The sequence below is a fragment of the Ptychodera flava genome, assembly GCF_041260155.1.
Source record: "Ptychodera flava strain L36383 chromosome 23 unlocalized genomic scaffold, AS_Pfla_20210202 Scaffold_23__1_contigs__length_28996876_pilon, whole genome shotgun sequence".
In the NCBI taxonomy this organism is placed as follows: domain Eukaryota; kingdom Metazoa; phylum Hemichordata; class Enteropneusta; family Ptychoderidae; genus Ptychodera; species Ptychodera flava.
Genome location: NW_027248277.1, coordinates 16,671,428 through 16,692,814, shown reverse-complemented (window position 1 = coordinate 16,692,814; position 21,387 = coordinate 16,671,428). Strand labels below are relative to the sequence as shown.

The window sequence follows — 21,387 nt, the reverse complement described above, 5'->3', positions numbered from 1 at the left end:
CGGCAGGATGGTCTTAACAACTGAATTTCTGTCCCATATTTGACTTCATGAATCAAAAGTGATAACCAGTGTTCTAATTCATAGAACTGTCCCTCTAACCCTTTCACCACCATGGTTTAGCCCAAACCCATTGTTATCAGTAGTGAGTGTGGTCCAATATACAGGGAATAGGGTTGGATAGGTAAATCTTCCAGTAAAAGGAGGAGACATTCCAAAATGGGTTAATATACAAGTTAAATACAGGATGATGTATGTAACATGCTCACCACCGTACTGTGGTATATTCCTATCTGTTTCAATAGGATGGCAGGACCTATTGATAGGGTATGGGGGTGAGAGGGTAGGACAGTCAGGTTTCTCTGAAATGTCACATTAATCTTTTTATTCTATAATAAGTATATTATTAACTGTCCTCTCAAAGCCATATTAACCATTATATTATATGCACCCTCTAAAATCCCAACCAGACTTTCATTAACTTCATCTTTTTTCTGCTATCATACAAGCCATTCCATTTGAAACTAAAGGGTGAATAAACTAGCTGTCAGAGGGAAATTTGCAGTTAAATTAGTGGAACACCATGCAACAGACCCCTCTTCCCAATAAATGAAACATCTACGTAGAAATGGATGTGCGGAAAACTCCCATTGGGAAGAGCAGAGATAATTTTAAGTAGAGCTTCAATATTTGTGGCAAGTTAATTGAGTAAGAAAAGTGAAGGAAAAACTGACACACCCATTGAGAGACTATCGTAACCGGGCACTCAACTTTCCTTCTGGTTATTTAGCATAGAAAATATCAGGGCATGAGATTTGAGGCGAGCATCGCTCCGCTCGCCTAGCGCTCGCGCAAATCAAAATCCACGCGAACGATTTTCCGCTCGCGTGGCAACTTGGACAGGACTGCGACATGTTCACAGAATGAATGCACTGCAAAAAAACTGGCGTCTGAGCACGTGTTCATCATCGGAATGACAGGCTACAGCCTGCAGACTTTCAGCTTCTTTTTTGTAAAAATTAATTAAATTGTAGCGAACATATGAACAAGAGAAACAAAGGCCATGCGAACGTGTGCCAATACCGTGTCTTCTATTTCTAAGCTTTGCTATACACGGTCCCTACAGGGGATTAGCCGTGGCCGTGGCTAGTAAAACTCATCAAATATTGTGTTGCTTTATATGCGATGTCTGTACAGAGTACGCAACCAGGACTATATTGAACGTAAGCCTGGCATCTGTCCGGAGCGGGCGCTCCCATAGATCATTACAGGCAATTCATTCAACACGAATTTTGCGATCCTCCCTCATTTGTTCGTACTTATTTTCTTGAAAAGCGTTTAGCTGACTTCATAATTAGGAAGAACCGTATTCTCGATGAATTAGAGCACAGAGATTTCGACAAGAATTGAATATGCAGTTTGGAGAAATATTTGAAGACGTTGATGCACGATCGCCGCTCTCATATTATGCGTACTATGAAAACCTCCTCGGAAATACGGCGCGCAGTTTCTCCGCCGAAAACAGCCGATTTTGAATCCAAAACTTGCACTGATCTTCGTTTTCGAGCACACCCACCTCGCCTAGGTACACGATGTGCTCAGCCGCGCTTATAAACTTAGCCAAAGCCTAGTTTTCTCTATCTATGCGAGGGAAGCGTTCGTATCCGCGCGGCCATTGTTAATCTCATTCAACCCATGAGCACTCGGGCGAAAACCAGCCTTGCAAACAAAGAGCATCGCGATATCGAACTTCAAAAGTAGACGTTCTGAGAGGAGTGCAACAAGAGAAAATTGTGAAGTATGTAAAACTTCTGAAGCGATGAAAAGAAAAAATTATTTTGTCAACAGAAAATGATCATCGTAGATTGTAATTAGCTAATAGGTGGTTATAAATAATGTTAATTACAGAGTGCTATATCGATAGTGTTACCGGTATATCATAGCACAGCAAGTTGTCTGTATTTTGTGACTTGTCCAGTGATCAGGACTGTATTGCCGATACTGGTTCTTACTATAATAATACTTACATTAAGTTCCTATAACACAAATATAACAAAAACAAAAAATAAAAAAAAAAGTAAAAATAGATATTCTCAATTAGAATGCACAAGACACAATTAACGATTTCATAATTCTTTTTATTTGCTTCACTCTCCCTATGCATTTCAGGGGAGTAGTTTTATCACTCTCGTAACACTCCCGCAGATAATTTTAGGAGAGTGATTTTCAGCTCACCAGCACTTTTTAAATCTCATGCCCTGAAATATGTGGTGGCTTGTCTGTGGAATGTGTTCCTGCCCGTCTATGTTCATTGATCCCACATCTAAGTGCTCGCCATCTAGTGCAGTCACAGCATTCTTGCCACCCACCGGCTCTGCAGATGGAGGTAGACGGACCGTTTCCATGGCAGCACACCTTCCTTCTGGTGGTGTTACCCTTGTTGTCATGACAGCAGACTGTTTCCATGGCAACATGCCTTCCCTAGGGAGAAGCCAAGGTGGTTTAAATCTCTCTCCCCTCCTCTCTCTCTCTCTCTCTCTCTCTCTCTCTCTCTCTCTCTCTCTCTCTCTCTCAATCTTGACTCTTGAAAACTGGCAAATATTTGTCCACAAGTGGCTCAAAAAGGCCAAAGAGATGGATTAATTAAGGCTTTAATAAGATTACGAAATGTTTTCGGCTTTTCCTTTTCTTTGAAATTATATAAATAGGTTGTTAGATTTTGGATGAAATTCGAAGGGGGGTTTAAACGACTCAAATTGAAGTTACTTGAATTATGTCAGTGTCAATGTGTAGAATGTACTTTTTCTGAAATCATGTAATTGAGTACTTTACAAGACAGTAACAGTAACCCCCTCCCCCCCATAACAAAACAAAAGTATGCATTTTCATTACAAAAGGATATGCAAATTGTGCATTATTATGTAAATTGGCCATTCCTCCTGATTTTCTTTCCTGGTGTTGGAGACTGTTGAGATGCATTTTGAGAGCAAGGGGAAGGACGAACATACTCTGTAGTGAAATGCATGTGAAGGGGAATAGTTGCCTTGATAGCTAATTACTACAGGCATGTAAGACGTCACTGTTAGAGTACAAACAATATGAAACGTTTTTACCCCTTACGTCACCATGGTTTTGCCCAAACCTATTGTTGTCAATGGTGATTGTGGACCTGTTTACTGGGAAGCGGGGGTTTACAAGGTTAACACAGACACAGGAAGTACAGAAGAATGTATTAAAAAAGTTACATGTAATGAAGCTTTAAAGATGGACACAGCCGTGTTGCAATGTAAATGTGCTTGTCAGATGTGACAGTCTGACCCAGATCAGATGCTGATCACGACGACATGACGAGGAAATTAATCACTAAGGCACCAACAAAAGGTGGTGGGATACGAAGGTCTGTAATTTGATCATCAAATACGGAAAGCTGAGTGGCTATTCATTTGATTGCATTGTGGCCAATTGTTCTGTTTAATCTCTCAACGCGCAATCATTTTCATCAATACAGACCGGGGCCGATTATGTTAAATTCACAAAGCATGTTAATTTATGCACATCACATTTTCATTTCTTCTGTACACACTTCTTTCTGATGTTGATGCCAGGAAAAAAATAATCTGAAAGAAAAATAAGTGTCTTCATTTTGAATAGCAAAATACAAGGTCAGAGATTCAGTTCATGATTATGTTGTTGTAGCTGAAATTATTTTTGGGTCAGTGTTTCAAATTTCACTTTTCAAAATGAAATTTTTTTGGTCCAGTGGTTCATGCAGCGCACCAGAATATTTCGGTGGTCCAAATGAAAATACGGTGATCTTTGCAGAATAAATTATGAGGTCACAACCTGCTGATAAACCTATGAATGGCTGTGAACTTTTCACCCCTTGACCCACAATGGTTTGGCCCAAAAGCCATTGTTAGCCCTGGCGATGGTGGAGCTGTTTACAGGGATATAGGGGATGAACAGGTCAAATGTCACTTACAATATTGTAACTTTCCTTTGTGGGGGACAAGATTTCTCTTCCACTGTGAGACTCGGATGGCACATACATTGCTTCAACATGCTGTCAATCTGAAACTGCTGTCAGAAACATTTTAACCCTTACTCAAGCCAGGCCTATCACTTTCCCATGTGCTAAGTCAATGAAAAGTGGTATTGAGTCAAAACCTATACAGGTTGTCTTTAAAGGTCTTCTGCACAGTATAGCATTACATTTACGGCAGGTGTAGTCAGTAATGTTACATTGTCAGTCTTCATAGACCTTGAAAAATTAGAGTCTTTGTTGAAGTGCAACAAGGGGACATGTCTTATTCTTCAAAACCAACTTGACCTGATGATGACAGATGTGCTGAAGTTGTCTCCGATGGTCATATTTCTGTTCACTACACGATCGCAACGAAAAAAATACTCTGACATTACTTTTGTAAAAGCTCTGTGACCTCTGACCTCTAAAAGTTCAAAATGATGGACTTGCTTTTGGTACACATTTTACACACAAGAAGAGCAAACTAAATTTTAATGCTTGGGCCGGTTCTATGTCAGACCTATTTGGCTCTGGCCAAATTTGTGCTTTTGAACCTGGTTAATGTGCAAGATTTTGGTACTATAGAAACAAATTACTAAAAATATTTACTGGCCAAATTTGTGTTTTTGAACCTGGTGGTTAATGTGCAATTTTTGTACCAGAGAAACAAATTACTAAATATTTACTAATATTTAAAATAAAAATGGCTGCCATCCCAATGTTAACTCTATGGGGAATTTAAATTTGTGATTTTGGACAATCTAATAACATGGTAAAAATCTGTCTTACTCCAAGAGCTGTTGAATGAGTCTCTATAAATCGTAGATCAGAAAAGATTTGTCAAGATTTGAGAGTCAGTATATCTGTCTCTGACTTAGAGGTGCTTTCTACCTGAACACACGTTTGAATGAAACACTGGTACCCTGTTATTATAATGAACAGGTCAGGTCACAGTTTGAACTTTGACCTCCATTTACATAATCTGTGTTGTTGGTCAGGTTAGAGGATAGAAAAGATCTGTGCAATACCTGATGGGTGTACCAGTGGTTTTGAAATAACGAGGTCAATGTCAGACTTTGTACAGCTGTAGTATATCAATATAGGTTGACCAGATATTTAGTTTTTTTTTCACCAACTTATTCAGTAATGTATGAGCAGGTATTATGTTGATATCACATAAAAATTCCAGTGTCGGGCTTCATGTACTACCAGCTACAGTTCATTATTATTCAATAATGCTTGACCAGATATTTTTTTTCCATTGCAATAATCATTCAATCCATAATCATTCAATAATGCTCGACCAGATATTATGCTGACATTACAGCATTCTGAGGTTTGGCTACATGTACTAACAACTATCGTTTACACAAAATTTACCCCTCCGTCACTGGTATGACCATAATGGATGACAGAAAACTTTGCACAATGTACTGTACAATATATGTAATATACAAGGCAGAGCAAAGTACATTATGGAGTGAAAAGTCAGCAGGGCTGTGGTGAGAGGCTGTGCAATGCCAGGAACACACAGCATTGTACACAGGGTTAGGTATGTGTGACTGGACTTGGCTGACTGTGATATACAGTGTTCTCCACGAGGGGTTTTTGACGGGCGGTGCGCCCGGCTTCTTTTTGTCGCCGCCCACCTTTAATCTCGCCCGCCCACCTTTAATCTCGCCCGCCCACCTTTGTTTTCTGTACTGTAGCTATAGCCTAAACTGTTTTCACAGTCAGTTGTCCGAACAATATCTGAAAGCCTATTGTACAAAAATGACAGCAACTGACAACGTCGTGTAATAAAGAGGGGCCGTTCACACATCTGTCGGTTTGTTTTGCGACTGCATGCAATCCTCAATGTTCTCCCCAGGCCGTTTAACAGGATCGGCCCCGATCCTTTATTTTTTTCGCTCGATCCTCTTTCATATCCGCCGATACTCTTTAGTAAATGTGGTTGAAGACCTATTGTTTCTCAGCGGCGATTTTGTCACGCTTTTATTTCAGCGAGCTTTTAGTGTGAAACGGCCGTAGTGCCGATGAACATTGGCTAAGACTTCAAAAAGCTTGAAATGTGTTAAGCTGCCGACCGTACCGTACAGACACCGTCCATTTCATACAACGGACACGGTACAAGGCTCGGTGTTGCATTTTTGCCAGCGGGCACTCAGTCAAAGCATCTATACTATAGGCAACTACCATTGCTGCCCATGTCTCGTACTTGTAAGGATCCGAAGGTCAGGAAAAGTGATTTCGATCAGATGTGGCTAAAATCGTACGATTGGTTGACACAAATATCAGATGCAAAAAAGTATGGTACTTCGCGTGTTCAGGTCGTTGCGTATCCGAGCCGAGTTAGCCATTTTGAGATCCGTGTACGTCCACATGACGTTGAAGCCATGTGTGTCACTTCCTGTCACGCATTCGTAACTTGCATGCGATTCACTCGATTGACTTTGAGAAGCAGTTGCGTTTGATCAAGTTTCAAAATCCGTGACCGTTTTAAAATATTAAAGGCACAATGAAATGAAGTAAAAAGAAACTGCACGAGCTAATCATCCGAATACAACAGCTATGTACATACGGTTCTGTACTGTATAGTTCAAAGGTCGCGTGTGATCGAGATCAAGAGCGCCAGCGTACTCGCCACACAAACATGGATGGCAGCCTACGCCGCGCAGTTGTCAAAGTTTTGTACGTTTGCCGAACTATGAGTCGATGAAATTTCAAATCTTTCTCTTGGAAATACCTGGTATCATTTTTTCGGGCCTCTCTTTATTATGAATAGAGTTTTAAAGTCAACGTATGTTTCTCTGCAGGCATGCTCCGCTGACTCCGCATTGTAACTTAGTGCAATATTCAGTCCCGTATCAACTTGTCATGGACGCCGCACGTAAAAAAAGAAGTTCATGGCTTTACCAATCGGGCTACAGACAAACATATAGTAACAGAGGATCATATGAAAATATGCCACCATTTGCCACCGATTATTTCGAACACTGATTACTTCTCATGTAGGCCTACTTTTGAATTTTCATGTTGGTATTGTGCAATATATTTACTAAATTGTGCATTGTTTGTATTAGTTCAATTTTTTTTTCACTTTTGATGTTTTATTATTTATTTAATGTAAATAAAAAGGATTTAAATTTAAAAATAAATTGTATAGCTTGCCATTTATCACTGCTGAATGGAGAAAAATATTAAAAATGTCAGAAGTATATCTCATCACTGGAATGCCTTGTGAATAGCCCTGGTGATATGTAAATTGTATGCAAATATTATGCAAATAATATGCTAATTAGCCGCCCGCCTTTAATTTTCATTTGTGGAGAACACTGATATACCAGTAAAGTACAGACATTGATTTACCTGCTTACCCCATGCCCTGTATTCAGGTTTGCAATCTCCATTCATAACAGTGGGTTTGGATGAATCCATGGTGGTAAGGGTGAAGTGAATTTCACTTGCTCAGTAGAATAATGCCCCCAGAATGCCAGCATCTGGGAATCCTGAAAATCAATGCAATTTCCTGTGACCTAGGAAGAGGGTCAATTTCTTTGCGTTGGCTCCATACCAGGACATTTATTGTGTAAAACTTTCTTCCATGAAAGAGAACTGTCTTTAGTCAGCACTTTGTCAATTCAGCTCAGAGGACAGGCGTGTGTTATTGAATAATGCTTGACCAGATATTATCATGACATTATAACATCACGTTGGACTGTACATGTGCCTTGAAGTTGTCATTCAACAATCAGATAGTATAACATCGTGTTGGACTATATATATGCCTTGAAGTTGTAATTCAACAATGCTTGACCACATACTATCATTATAATATGATATGTTGGACTGCATATGTGCCTTGAAGTTGTAATTCAAGAATGTTTGACCAGATATTATCATGATAATATAACATCATGTTGGACTTTAATATATGCCTTTAAGTTGTAATTCAACATTGCTTACCAGACAACATCATGTTGTACTGTTATGTACCTACATTCTTGCCATTCAATAAAGCTTGACCAAATATTATCATGATAGTATAATATTATGTTATCGTATGTTTTGGCTGTGTGTACCTACAACTACTGTGATTCAGTAATGCTTAACCAGATGTTGTAACAAATATTATTTATATCACTGCCCTGGATATGTAAATTTTACTGTGAATAGAATATTTGCAGATTAATTGTTGTGTTTGTAAAAGTTTATTGACTGAGGAATAAAAACTTTGTACTTTGGTATGAAACTGGTCATTTAGGAAGTAACTTTGTTCTGTATTGCTACAAGGTCAGATTGTTGCCATCAAGCATTTTGTATGGTGATATAATCCCCCCCCCCCCTATTTCCAAGTGTAAAGGTCCTACTTTGCCTTGTGAACATGTAGTAAACAGTGGTTGTAACGAGCTTTGCACATTGAAGTGTTCAGTTTTATCCGAAAGCATGAGCTTTCTTATTGCAAAAATCACTGCTTGTCTGAGGTTGCTTGTAATGGTGAATAGATACAATATACCGCCTATGATAATCTTAAAATGTTCTGCAGTTCAGCATGGGCCAAGCAAAACACTTTGCCATAGCCTTCGTACAGTAGAAATCAGTGTTTGTCTAAGGGTGCCAGTAATGGTGAAAAGTTACAATATACCCCCTAGGATAATCTGAAAATGTACTACAGCTCAGCATGGGCCAAGTGTACTTCAGTCTTGCCATTATTACATGGGAACTGGATTGTCAAATATGAGTGATCTTGCTTGCAGTATGTGACATGAAGATCAAATTCAAAACTCATTCTCAAGATATTTCTGGACAGATGGCGTTGTCTCAGACCCCAGCAATGGCTTATCTCAAATGTCCAGTCATCAAATATACACTCAAGGCAGCCAAGAATAAAATTTGTTTGTAGAGTGCTGTTGTGTTACTGTTTCCCCCTCTTCAAACTTGGCTAGAGGTCATCCAGGGTCACATCGCCTTGACTCAAAGACGGCTTCTCGAGCCTTTGTGAGATTTGAACCCAGCAACAAGAGTATGGTTACCAGGTACTGTGTGTAAGTTGTAGTGTGTGATGACAGCGCTGTTTGACAACAAGACCAAAGTTAGCAACCACAGACAATAAATCAAGAATACTTCACACTGTCTCGCTGGCATAACCCTTTCACTGCTTCATTTGGTATAGGCCCATTGTTTTCTGTTGCAAATTTGGACTCCTGTATTTTGAAGTAGGGGTGAAAGACCTTACCTGTTCACCCCCAATTCCTTGTAAACAGGTCCACAATCACCATTGATAACAATGGGTTTGGGCCAAACCATGGTGGTGAAAGGGCTAAACCAGATCAATGTACATTGCTTTCTAAAATATAGGTAGGAATATTTTCTGTCTGAAACGGATAACGTATTATTCAAAAGATGCAGGATTTCCAAGCTGACGTTAATGATTAGTTTCATACTGACATCAAATTTTCCCCCTTTCATTAAAAAGGTTTGTTAGAGGCGTAACAAATGGCATGCAAGTTTTACGTTTTGTTAATTTTATATGAGGGTTAATCATTGACATCGTTGAGGTTTGTGTTAAACTGGAAGACCGATGTCACAAAGCACAAATCTGTTCAGTTGTGTTTGTTTTTTTCACTCTCACACCCCTCCCCTCCACCCTTGGTTTCCCTTGGGATGTTCCAGCCATAATACTGAAAATAACAAGGCCAGCCTAGTTGTGTTTGAAAAAGGGTTACCAGGCAGTTGAATATATTTGACCATTTATTTATTTACATCCACTTCAGTGCTTTTACTGATAAGTTTTAGGTTGTACTGTCATTTTCTGTGGCAAAAATTGAACCTGTGTACATAGACATAGTGATGAAATTTCCCAGTGTTACACCTTTCTGTGAATATGTTTGTCATCTAACCCTTCCACCCCCATTTCCAAGTTCAGGGTTCCAACTTTGCCACAGAAATCTATACGGCTGTACCGAAATTTGGCGGAGTGAAAGGGTTGAAGCTTGACCTGACATTTCACAGGCAGATATGACAGGAATGCTTCGCGTGTACGGCTTTGAAATTTGATAGCTGGGAATTGTCATACAATTATGAATCTCACTGGAGAGAAGGTACATGATATTGCTGGATGACTCAGATCCTTCAGATGTCATGTGTTTCTAGTGTCTACTCTAAACATTGGGTGTGGCTGATCATACGTATCTTGTGCTTGTTTCGTAAGTCTTGATGGATTATCCATTCATGTTGGCTTTAACAAGGAGTTTAATCCTAATCCCTCGCCATGATCAGAATTTGAACTATTCCATTACAGATCCAGTAGCTGTAAATTTTGATTTTTATGGCTATTTCTGTTTTTAATTTCAGCAAAAATTTCTTGTTCTACTCCCCAAAGCATGTTGAGATACACAGCATTCAGCTAGTCAACCTGTACATGTGTAGACTGCATCGTTATTGTTTACAAGTAAATTCTTGTATCAACTGGAATTCAAGTGAAAACTATAATTGTATTTTACATAGACAGACACTGTGTTGATGAGCTACGCAGTAAGTACTTGGTGGTATAACATACTTCGGGATTAGAACAAGAACTTGCAATTGATATACGATATACGAAATAACAGTAGTGAAGATATCCTCCAAAGTTATGGCTACTGGTGTTTTAACCCTTTGAGCGCCAAAGTCAACTTTTGTCACCTTTAGAAAATATGCTCCAGTCAATTTTTATCAGATTTTTGTCAAAATTTTGATAACAAACTGTAGCCAATGAAATGTGATGTCCACTTGGTCCAAAATTATCAAAAAATTACAGAAAAATTCATGAAAAGTGGTAAAAATGTTTCAACAAATTTTGCTGGGAACAATTACAGCACTCAAAGGGTTAATTGCTGGGCCCTATCATTATTTTGTAGCAGATCTATTTTGTCTTTCTCATTGACAGGTCTGACCTACATTCAACAAATCTATGTCATTGTGCACGCTGTAGTTATGATACAATGCATTATTCCATGCCACTTAATATGGTGCCTAGTAATTTTGAAATTTTGATTACATTTTTGGAAATTATGTATTCAAGAACAATCAAATTACAACTTATCAGGTGACTGCCGATGTTCAAGTGAATACTAAAAGACGTATTTAGGAGTTAGACTACAAGCTGTGACAACAGCCGTGCAAAAAACACTGAAAAAATTTGTCCACATTTATAGAAGCAGTGTCCAATGTTGAGCGCATGCAGTCATGTAACTGCAAACAGCGCTATTGCAACAAACATTGTCTGAACATAATATTCTCTGGATCATTCATTAGGTAAAACCAGTCATTGCTATGGTCAGTGTGACCCAACCCTCTTCACCCCAAGAAATAGGGTAAACTCCATTGCTTTCCCCAGGTTGGGTAGACCAATCGACAAAGAATTGGGGGTGGAGGGTTAAATATGTCAAAAGTGCAGAGGACATGGACGAATTTTGTCACAGGTTTCAGCAGCTATCCTTTTCAGATTCAGTATAATACAGTGGTCCCCGACCTTCATGAAACACCAGTGGGTCATTCCGCTGTTAAATTTAGCTACAAATTGCCAATCTGTTCATATGTAGATGAACAGATAGAAGAGTTGAAATTTAAAACAAAGCATATGAATTATGCAGTTAGATACTTATTAACCTCCCACGGCACCATTGTTGGATGTACAAAGGATTCTCTCTGTCCCCCTCTCTCTCTCTACCCCCCTCCCAATTTCAGGTCTGTCTTGAAAAAATATATTCATGCTATTCCTCCGAATGTAACCAGGGCATATTACAGAATAGGACTACTATGTTTCCCAGCAACGTGGAGCAGATGAGTTCTTGAGTCAGATCAGAAAAATATCCAATCTTTCTTGAGTGTGTTAAGTTTCAGTTTCTGTAACAACAAGCATAATTTTATTATTAATATTGAAACTGGAGAACATGTACTCTTCCCCCTCGCTAGAAGCTTTCTGTCTCTTCACCCTGGCAGATTGTTATCCTGACCTTTTGAACTTTGACCCCTCAGGTCAAATCATCCACAATTGGTATAGGAATCAAGGCATTAGAAAATGTCTTTGACACATACTGGTCTGACACTGTCCTGTCAAGTCTGAATAAATCATATTGTGTTCACATAAATAATAGGGAGACATACTGACAATCATGATGATATGTGTTTTGGGGACTTTTCTAAATCATCAAGTCTGTGAAATACAGTACATTGTATGGGACACGTTCATGTCAAGTGTTTTAATTTGGAAATTAGTCAAGGCCATGTTTCACTACACATCCTGAATGGCATAGTTCATTCCTGCTGATTTTGAAACCAAGCTGAGTCTAGAAAATACTGTGATGTTTCTGTTCAGTGTAAGGTCATTCAGAGGTCGAGAAGATGGATGGTCTCATATGAACACGTTGACTTTTCTCTCGTATGCAGACACGTTGGCATCCCTGTATTTAAAACCCTTTGAGTGCCGAAGTCAATTTTTGTCACCTTTATAACATGTGCCCCAGTCAAAATTTTTGAGATTTTTTGGCAAAATTTTGGAGAAAAACTGTAGCCAATGAAATGAGATGTCTATTTGATCCAAAAGTATGAAAAAATTTACGGAAAAATTCATAAAAATTAGTAAAATGTTGCGCTGAAATTTTGATGGAAAAAATTACAGCACTGAAAGGGTTAACCCAATATTCATCTATGCAGGGGCAATCTTGAATAGATGATGGTGGGAGCTGGCTATTAGTTACAACTTTTATACAACCTTTCACCCCTGTTACATAGTGTGTGGGTCCAACGTCATAGTTGAATTTAGTGGGATAAGACCAAACCACAGTGATGAAACAATGAAACTGGTGATCTCTAAGTCACACAGTTGAATGCCTAGACGGTTTCTTTATGTCGTAAGGTATCAGTGTATCATCCAGGAGGGCATTAAAAGGGGGATTTTTCCCCCTTTACCAGAAAATTCAGAGGGTTTCACCAGTTCATTTGTTTTACTTGTATCTCTAAGGTGTGACTGGCACCATTTCATGGGGCTGGTCCCCCTTGACGAATTACTAGGGGGTGCCAACATGTGAACAGAGTGGGAATCCGGAATCCCCCTGTCTAGATGAAACACTGAGGTATTATTTAACATCTCCCTATGCAAGAGAAAGTGCACGTTGATTATACTTTCACTTTTGTCAACTCTTGTTGCAGCATTTTCTATACAGTTTAACCATTTTACCACTATGGTTTGGCCCAAACTCATTGTTAGCAATGGTGATTTTGGACCTGTTTACAGGGCATTGGGGGTTAACAGGCCAATGTCTTCTGTTGATGTGATGTACACTGAATGAGTGATACCAAATATACCTCGTTGGGGTTGTCCTTGTTTGTTTCCATAGAATGAAAATGATTCATATTTGTGTGCCAGCTTTGTAAAATGTGATGGTATTTGAGATGTAATCGGCTCTGTATAATCATGCAGTATGTAAACTTAATGTGATAGCAGTTGTATTGGTAGACTCACTGTGAGTTGTATGGTGTGAGTTGTAGGGTCTGGTACAGACTCTCAGATTGGTCTTCATGTAGAAATATAAAAGAAATGGCCCAATCACAGAGGGCCTTGTAAAACCTCTGCCTGATAGCATTTATGTTCTGTTGTTTTCTCATGAGCTGAGAAACAAATCTAAAATGAAGTAAATTCCAGTGTTTCATCCAGGATGGCATCAACAGGGGGGATTTTCCCCTTTACCAGAAAGTTAAGGGGGGATTTTATCAGTTCATGTGTTTTACTTGTATCTCTAAAGGTGTGACTAGCACCATTTCATGGGGCTGGCCCCCTTTGACAAATTACTAGGGGGTGCCAACATGTCAACAGAGGGGGCATCCCCTCATCCCCCTATCTAGATGAAACACCGATTTGGTGTCACCCTGTTACTTTCTGCAAGGGACTCCAAAATGAGAACCAATCATCTAGGTTTGTTGCCTGTGAGGGCGCAACACTTTTGTCTGCTAAGCTGAAAGGGAGATGTGTGTTACATGAGTAGGGACACATTCCATTCCGTTATGAAATAGTGTGTGATATCATGTCCTGACCTTTTTGATTTGTTTTTGCCGTGTATCGGACTTACAGGAACATGCAAATTTGCTACGGGGTGTAGATCACGAAACAGTGACAACGCTAGAATCACACTACGTAGAAGCAATTAAAAATTTATGGAACGATCCCGGCATTCAAGAGTGTTACGACAGAAGACGAGAGTATCAACTTACAGATTCAGCAAAATAGTAAGTATCACTAACAAAGATAATTTCTGTTTGTATTCTGGACTGAGTACCAGTTGTTTTTCGTTATTACATACTTCAGTACAGAGCGTGTTCAAGTCAGTGATTTTGTAAGATAATTCAACAAGCTGTTATACATCATTGTGTTACTTTCTGATGTGAAATGCTTTGACAGAAATGACAGCAATACACTTGTAAGCCATCTTCACTGATTTACTTGAAAGACTGGCATCTGCATACTGCTATGTATGGGGTGAACAGGAAAGGTGTAAGTTGACTTGAGACAACTCCTGCATGAGATAATTGTGTATCATTGCGATTACTCGACTAAATTGTGTTCACCAAAACAGTCATGATAACGCCAGTCATTGCATTCAAAAATTACTTTTATTCACAGACTCTGAGTATCAAGTTACACTTCAGTCAGTATTCATTTTTGTGAACTTTTCAACAAAATTGTTACAGTACCTATCTGTAGTCTGTAAGTGTCCTCAGAAGACCATTGTCACAACCCCAACGTGCTTTGGTCTTTTCCATGACATTTCCATGACCTTTCCATGACCCCTCCATGACCCCTGCATGTCCTTTTCAACAAAATTGTCACAGTACCCATCTATTATCTGTAAGTGGTATACGAAGACCATTTCCGTAACATCTACACAAATTGGTCTTTTCATGACCTAAATATGACCTTTTCATGACCCTTACATGACCTTTTCTACGTGTCCAACATGACATTGCATCTTTGCATATTCATTGGTATGCATATACCATTTTGATTGGACGCCACCCTGTTACTGTATCAGGCAGCCATATTCATTGATACAGCACTGGCTTGCCGCTGTAACTGATTTTCAAGCATTTCTTTACATTCCAAATGCACTTGTACGTAGCATTGTGTATACTTCCTCCCACCTAAACATGTCAGGTCATCTAGGGATCATCAAAATGAGATATTCTTTAGAAAACGGCCAAGGTCACTGTCAAAGAGGTTGCATTCACACAAACAATGTAGTGTTTGACTGTGAATACGGCACACAGACAAAGGAACAGGAATGTAAGGTCATCCAGGGGTCATCAAAATGACCTATTCAATACCGGAGGATGTATGTGCATATTTTTGAGTCAAATTAAACCGAATGTATTTTCTTGAAATGTACATTGAACATCTTGAACCAATATGTATGTCCTTTATGCAGTGAATGGAAACAGCTTTTGTTTTAATATTCTGAACCAGAAGTTAACATTGACCACAGTTGTAATTGCTGTGTCTACAGCACTGCAAATGTGGATGTCTGTCTGTGTAAATCTGGGAATCAAACAGGCACATACACAAAAATATATACATACTGACGACACACAGAGACACACAACCCCCTTGCAGTGCCATACACAAAATACAGCAATTCCGTCGCTCTATGTAATACTTATGAGTATAGATTTTGCAATTCTAGAAGATGTAGATTTCTAACAGAATTTTGTAATAAAAATATAGTGTATTTATAATAATGTAACCAAATGCAATATAGGGCCGTTCACAGTTTACGTCACTGTTCTCTCATTAATATGCAAAAATAAATATTTGTCCGCATTTTTAGATTACGCTTTTGAAAATTACGCATGCAAGAACGACGAAAATACATCTCAGTGGGCGACTGCTAGTGTAACAGTGAATACTAAAAAACATATTCACGACTCAGAGTACAAGCTGCTAAAACAGCCACGCATGCAACATTGATAAAATTTGTCCGCATTTCAAGCTGCGTGTCCGATGTCGCGCGCGTACAGCTATATTTAGTAACAAACGTGTAACCGTGAACAGCAATATTAGAGATACACTAAAAAAATTTCACCAACAAAAGATATTTTTTAAATTTTGGACCAATTCTTTCTCATTTCTCGTAATTAGGCCCACCCAACCTATTGAAAATATTTGGAATATTCCAATGTTTGGTAGCAAAAGAGTAACATTTATGAAATTGTGAAGCGTGTTTTGTCTTGGCATAGCCATGGGTCACTTTGATGTAGCATTCTGTTGAAAAGTTACAATTGTTGAGAGGATTAGAGTAATGAGAAGTGAAATGGTCAAATCTGTGCTGCATGAAAAATCCTGTTTTTTGAGGCCATGAAAAATCATAACGGAAAATATGTCATTGAAATGATGTACGTACGAGCTGAATTAGGAACAAAGATTGTTGATCATTGGCATAATTTTCCATTACACTCAATGAAATTGCAGATACGTGTGTATTTTGCTGCAAGAAAAATTTGATATTTTATGGCTTCAGGGATATCAGGAATAATTTAATAATAATTCGTGTTTGTTGATCTGACAATGTTGTCTGAAACAGACCTGAAAACCCATCATATTAGTTGAACTTATTTGCGAGAGAGCTTTTTTAGTGGTGAAGGTTTTATTGATGACATCATTGTGAGGTGAATGACGATAGTAGCCATTTCTGAGATGTATCAAATCACCTGTTTTCACCATAGTGATATGCAAATGAGGCAGGTTAGGCATTCCCATGACTCTTGTGGGATAGCCGAGTAACTGACTCTCAGAGCTCCATCTTGTGAGTTTGCGTTCTCTCTCTCTCTCTCTCTCTCTCTCCGTTCTTCCCCAGTCTCTCTCTCTTTCTCTGTTTCTTTCACTCCCAGTGTCTCTGTCTCTCGCTGTCAGTGTTTTTGTCTCTCTCTATTCTCTGTTCGTTGTCAATCTGTGCCTTTGTCTGTATCTATTTATCTGTGTGTCTGTTGTCTACATTTGTATCTTTCACTATCTCTCTCCATCTGTCTGTTCTGTTGTCTATCTCTCTCCCTCTGTCTGTTTGTCTCTCTCTCTCTCTCTCTCTCTCTCTCTCTCTCTCTCTCTCTCTCTCTACCGCTTTTATGGTTTTGCTGTCTGCTTTATCATTGTTTCTCGCAATCAATTTTCCCCTTTCATTTGCAAATTTGCCTTCTGTCACAAGCACCAATTCTTGAGTGTTCCCAAATTACTACCTGTGTGTGTATGTTAGAGTGTACATGCAGTTTTTGTACAATTAAACTTTCATCCTGAGCTCACAAGTTAACCCTTCGTACCCCCTGTTGGCCCCCAGTTTGATATGTCCAGAATCAACTGAATATTGAAAACATTGGGATTTGAAACAAACGTGGGTGACACTTTGGAGAGAATGTGATTACAGCATGGCACTTATTTGAACTTAGCACAATTGTATCAGTATTGTCAAAAGCCGTGGGATATTAGTAGTGTAATTTCTTTCAATGGCAGAAAAAATTAACATAATTATAATTTTTTATCTACATTGACATATTTAGATGTAAAATTTTCAATTGTCCCATCTTTGTAGAGTTCAAAGAATAATGAAGTTGACAAAGGAGCAAAACTTCATAAAATCTCTTGAGAATAATATACAGATAATACAACAGAGCTGAATGTCTGCAATTTTTTGAAATTATGGCATGTATTTTGATCGGTTTTGGTCCAGAAGACAGGCACATTTTTATCAAAAAATATAATTTTTATTTGCGGACAAATATTTGCTGTTGAATATGAATGACAACAGAATGAGGTCATTACGTACAGTCCCATCCATAATAGTGTTAGTAAGATGTCTATTTGATTATACAGTCTCGTTATTGAGAGAAATTGGATATTCTGTAACCCTTTCACCACAATGGTTTGGTCCAAAGTCATTGTCATCAGTGGTGATTTTGGATCTATTAACAGGGAATTAGGGGTGATCAGGTTAATATGATGTGTTGTGTATCAGAAACTTTTCTGTCTGACCTTTTGCATCAATTTTGTTGATTAACTTTTGTTATGGTCTTCTATGATGCTCCATCTACTTGAGGAATAATTTTGAAAGGGTTTCCTGCTTTTCGAGAAGATGAAAAACAAGTCGGTCGTGAAATTAGTTTGCACTGTCCTATGCACCAGAAATTAGGTCATCAAAGTTGTATCGTGTGTTTGGAAGTGTTTCTATAGATACTTGATGATCTACCACAGCTTGTATCGCTGTGAAGGGAATATTCAGTTTATTTTATTTATTATTATATGGTATTTTCATTTGAGAACTAGCTTGTGAAACCACACAAAAGTAGTGCAAGTTCCCACACAATCAGGAAAAAATACAATTGTACAAAATTTGAAGGTATAAAGAAGACAACGAGGAGTAAAGTCCTTAGAAATCATACGTCAGAAGACATGTCTTGTAAAAAACATGCCAAGGTTGGCTGCTTTGATCGTATTGATGATTCCTTCAATCTAACAAAGAATGGATATGTCTTTGAAATATGTATCTCAAGAGTTCAAGTTTGAATAATTTGTGCACACTTTGCTCAAGGAAATTTTTTCTTGGTCTCTGCTATAATTCAGAATAAAAATCCAACATTGCTGTTCTTATTTGTAAAATTAAGTTGCAAATTAGTTTGAAGCTTATCTGTATGGATGCTTGAACTTCAAAATGGCCTTGATTTGTTTTCTTGACTTTTTAGAGCAAAAATATGTCAACTCATAAAAAAATGGAAAATCAAGTTGAAGAATCCAGGATCTCTATGCAAAATTGCTTTTAAAAAGTATTGTATGTGTAGAATAAGCTAAGTTTATGATCACTTGCAATTTGTATCTTTACTCCAATGTCTTAACATGCTTTTATCAGATATGTAAAGATTATTCTTGTGTTTCACCTTTATATTCAAAGGCTGGTAGGTGTTATCTTCAGGTGATTTTTTTTCACTATTTTAGTTCTGTGTATCAACTCCAGTTTCTTATTCTACTCCCCAGAGCATTTTTACGATACACAGTATTCAGTTTTTCAACTCAGCCTGTACATGTGTAAACTAAATTGTTATTATTTACTTGTGAATTCTAGTCCAGACAACAACAGTGCATTTAACATGTATATGCACCACACAGACAAGATGAGTTGTGGGCGTTTCAACATGCTTTGGGGAGTACTGGTACAACAAGAAATTGCAGTTGACATACTTATTAAAAAAAAGAGAAAAAATAATTGCAGCAGCTGGCCCTTTAACTAAGAACAGAAAAAGTTATAAAAAAACATCAACATTGCGTTCAAAGAAGAACCAGAGGGAATTATGGGTACTTTCTATAGTGTGCTGTGTTGTCATTTGGAATATAGATTCTGGCTACAGTATTAGTAATGAGAACATGTACACAAAGACAAAATTTGTCTGACTTTCTGTCCTCTGCAGCAAATACTTTTGTATCAATTGTACAATCACGGTCTGCACTTTTCATGATTTTTTTTTGATTCTCTTGGATTCTCTTGAGATGAGCATTTTTTGCAACACCTAGAGATTCTGTCATTTACTTTGCACAAAACTGATACAGATCTGTGTCACCAAGTACTGTACTCCCTAAAACTTTCCCGTCAGATTTTGTCAACTTCTGTCAGGCTTTTCCCACGAACATATGACTAGAATTCCACTGTTAATAATAACAGTGCATTTTACAGGTATAGGGGCTGTCTAGACAAGCTGAATAGTGGGTGTGTCAACATGCTATGGGGAGTAGAACAAGAACTTGCAGTTGACTTACAGAACAACAATAGTGAAAAAAATAATCAAGATTACCGCTGTTGGCCTTTTAATGTGCTTCTGAGGGTGTTTTGTACATTTGCGCTGAAGAAAGTGCTCCCGATATTGTCTCAGTATCATCAGGACTCTTTGAAGCCAGCCTTACTCTTGTCAATGAGCAGGACTGTAATATTGACAGTTCGTTTTTGCTCCAAAGATGTAAGAATAAGTCTGTTCTCCATTTTCAGTATTGAGGATGAATGAATGGAAGATCCTACAGAGTTCAAATCTTGATGAATTTTGCACTTTAGATGAATAATTCCCCTGGTGATTTTCCAAATTCCATTATCTGAAGATGAATAAATTAATAAATGATTGATTGATTAGTGATAAATTAATGAGTAATATTTAAGATTCACATTGTGGCATTTTTATTTTGCACATTGAAAGAGTTGACATGCTCTGTAGAATGAAAAAATACAGGTTCTTAGTGTGAGCAATGAAAAAAGTTAAAAAAATGAACATGTACGTATCTGGTCCTTGCTCAACCCTTTGAGCGGCAAAGTCAATTTTTGTCACCTTTATAAAATGTACCCCAGTCAAATTTTTTTCAGATTTTTGCCAAAATTTTGGTGAAAAACTGTAGCCAATGAAATGTGATGCCCATTTTGTCCAAAATTAGCAAAAAAATTACAGAAAAATTCATAAAAATTGGTAAAATGTTGCACTGAAATTTTGATGGGAAAGAGTCCACAATAATGTGGATCTGAAGATTTGTTTGTGTGTGTGTGGTTCAGTTTATTTCTTTACTCCATGCAATATGATAATGCATCACTTGTGGAAGCTATAACACGCATGTAGACAAGCAGTTGTGTAATTTTATAGGCTAAATTCATCAAGGGATGCTGTCGATCATATTCTGTTACTTTTGCCCCAGGAGACTGGTATCTTCAATTTTGTCTAGTCAATAATAGTAAAATATTCCGTCAGAATAATGTACTCTGTTTTAGAGCATGCAGAAAATAGCTTTGATAAAAGAAAGATTAACATGTAGCCTTGTTTCTTATAAAAATGATTAGTATTCCTTTTTAAGAGGAAAGAAGGTAGAACAACCAAACTAGGTAAGCGTGATTCAATTCTTGAGGTGATACATATTCTAAACAAATGACCCAGTTTCTACCGCAGGCTGTCCTTGACCTATAATGTCTAATGTGTACTATTCCCCAGTGAAGTGTCTGACAGTGTGAGAAAGTGGGATGTTTTCTTTCCAAACCATCTGAAGAGTTTTACCACTGCGACTGTTTTCTCCTGAAAATGTCACATGGCTTTCCATCTCTTGTGATTTTGCAAAGGTAGCAAGAAACAGAATCTGTATGCCGTATAGGAGTGACATTCATTTCAGCAATGTTATCTGCGGTACCAGCATTAAGTTTGAGCTGATTGAAACCTACTGGTATCTTAATGTCAAGTAAAGCACATTAATTACTAGTAATAAGAATAGTCAAAGGATTTACTTCCTCAACCCTTTGAGCGCCAAAGTCAATTTGTGTCACCTTTAGAAA

General features: G+C 38.1%; 1 protein-coding gene across 2 annotated transcripts in view; it reads left to right on the top strand.

Moving 5' to 3' along the window:
* LOC139123498 (guanine nucleotide-binding protein subunit alpha-11) overlaps positions 1-21,387 on the top strand; it is a 57,672-nt gene that overhangs the window by 15,755 nt on the left and 20,530 nt on the right. The window contains exon 3 of one of the 2 annotated variants that reach the window (XM_070689654.1): positions 14,133-14,287. In XM_070689654.1, the coding sequence (XP_070545755.1) occupies positions 14,133-14,287 (155 nt within the window). Of the gene's footprint in view, positions 1-14,124; positions 14,288-21,387 lie in introns of both variants that reach the window. The other variant, XM_070689653.1, reaches the window with a different exon arrangement.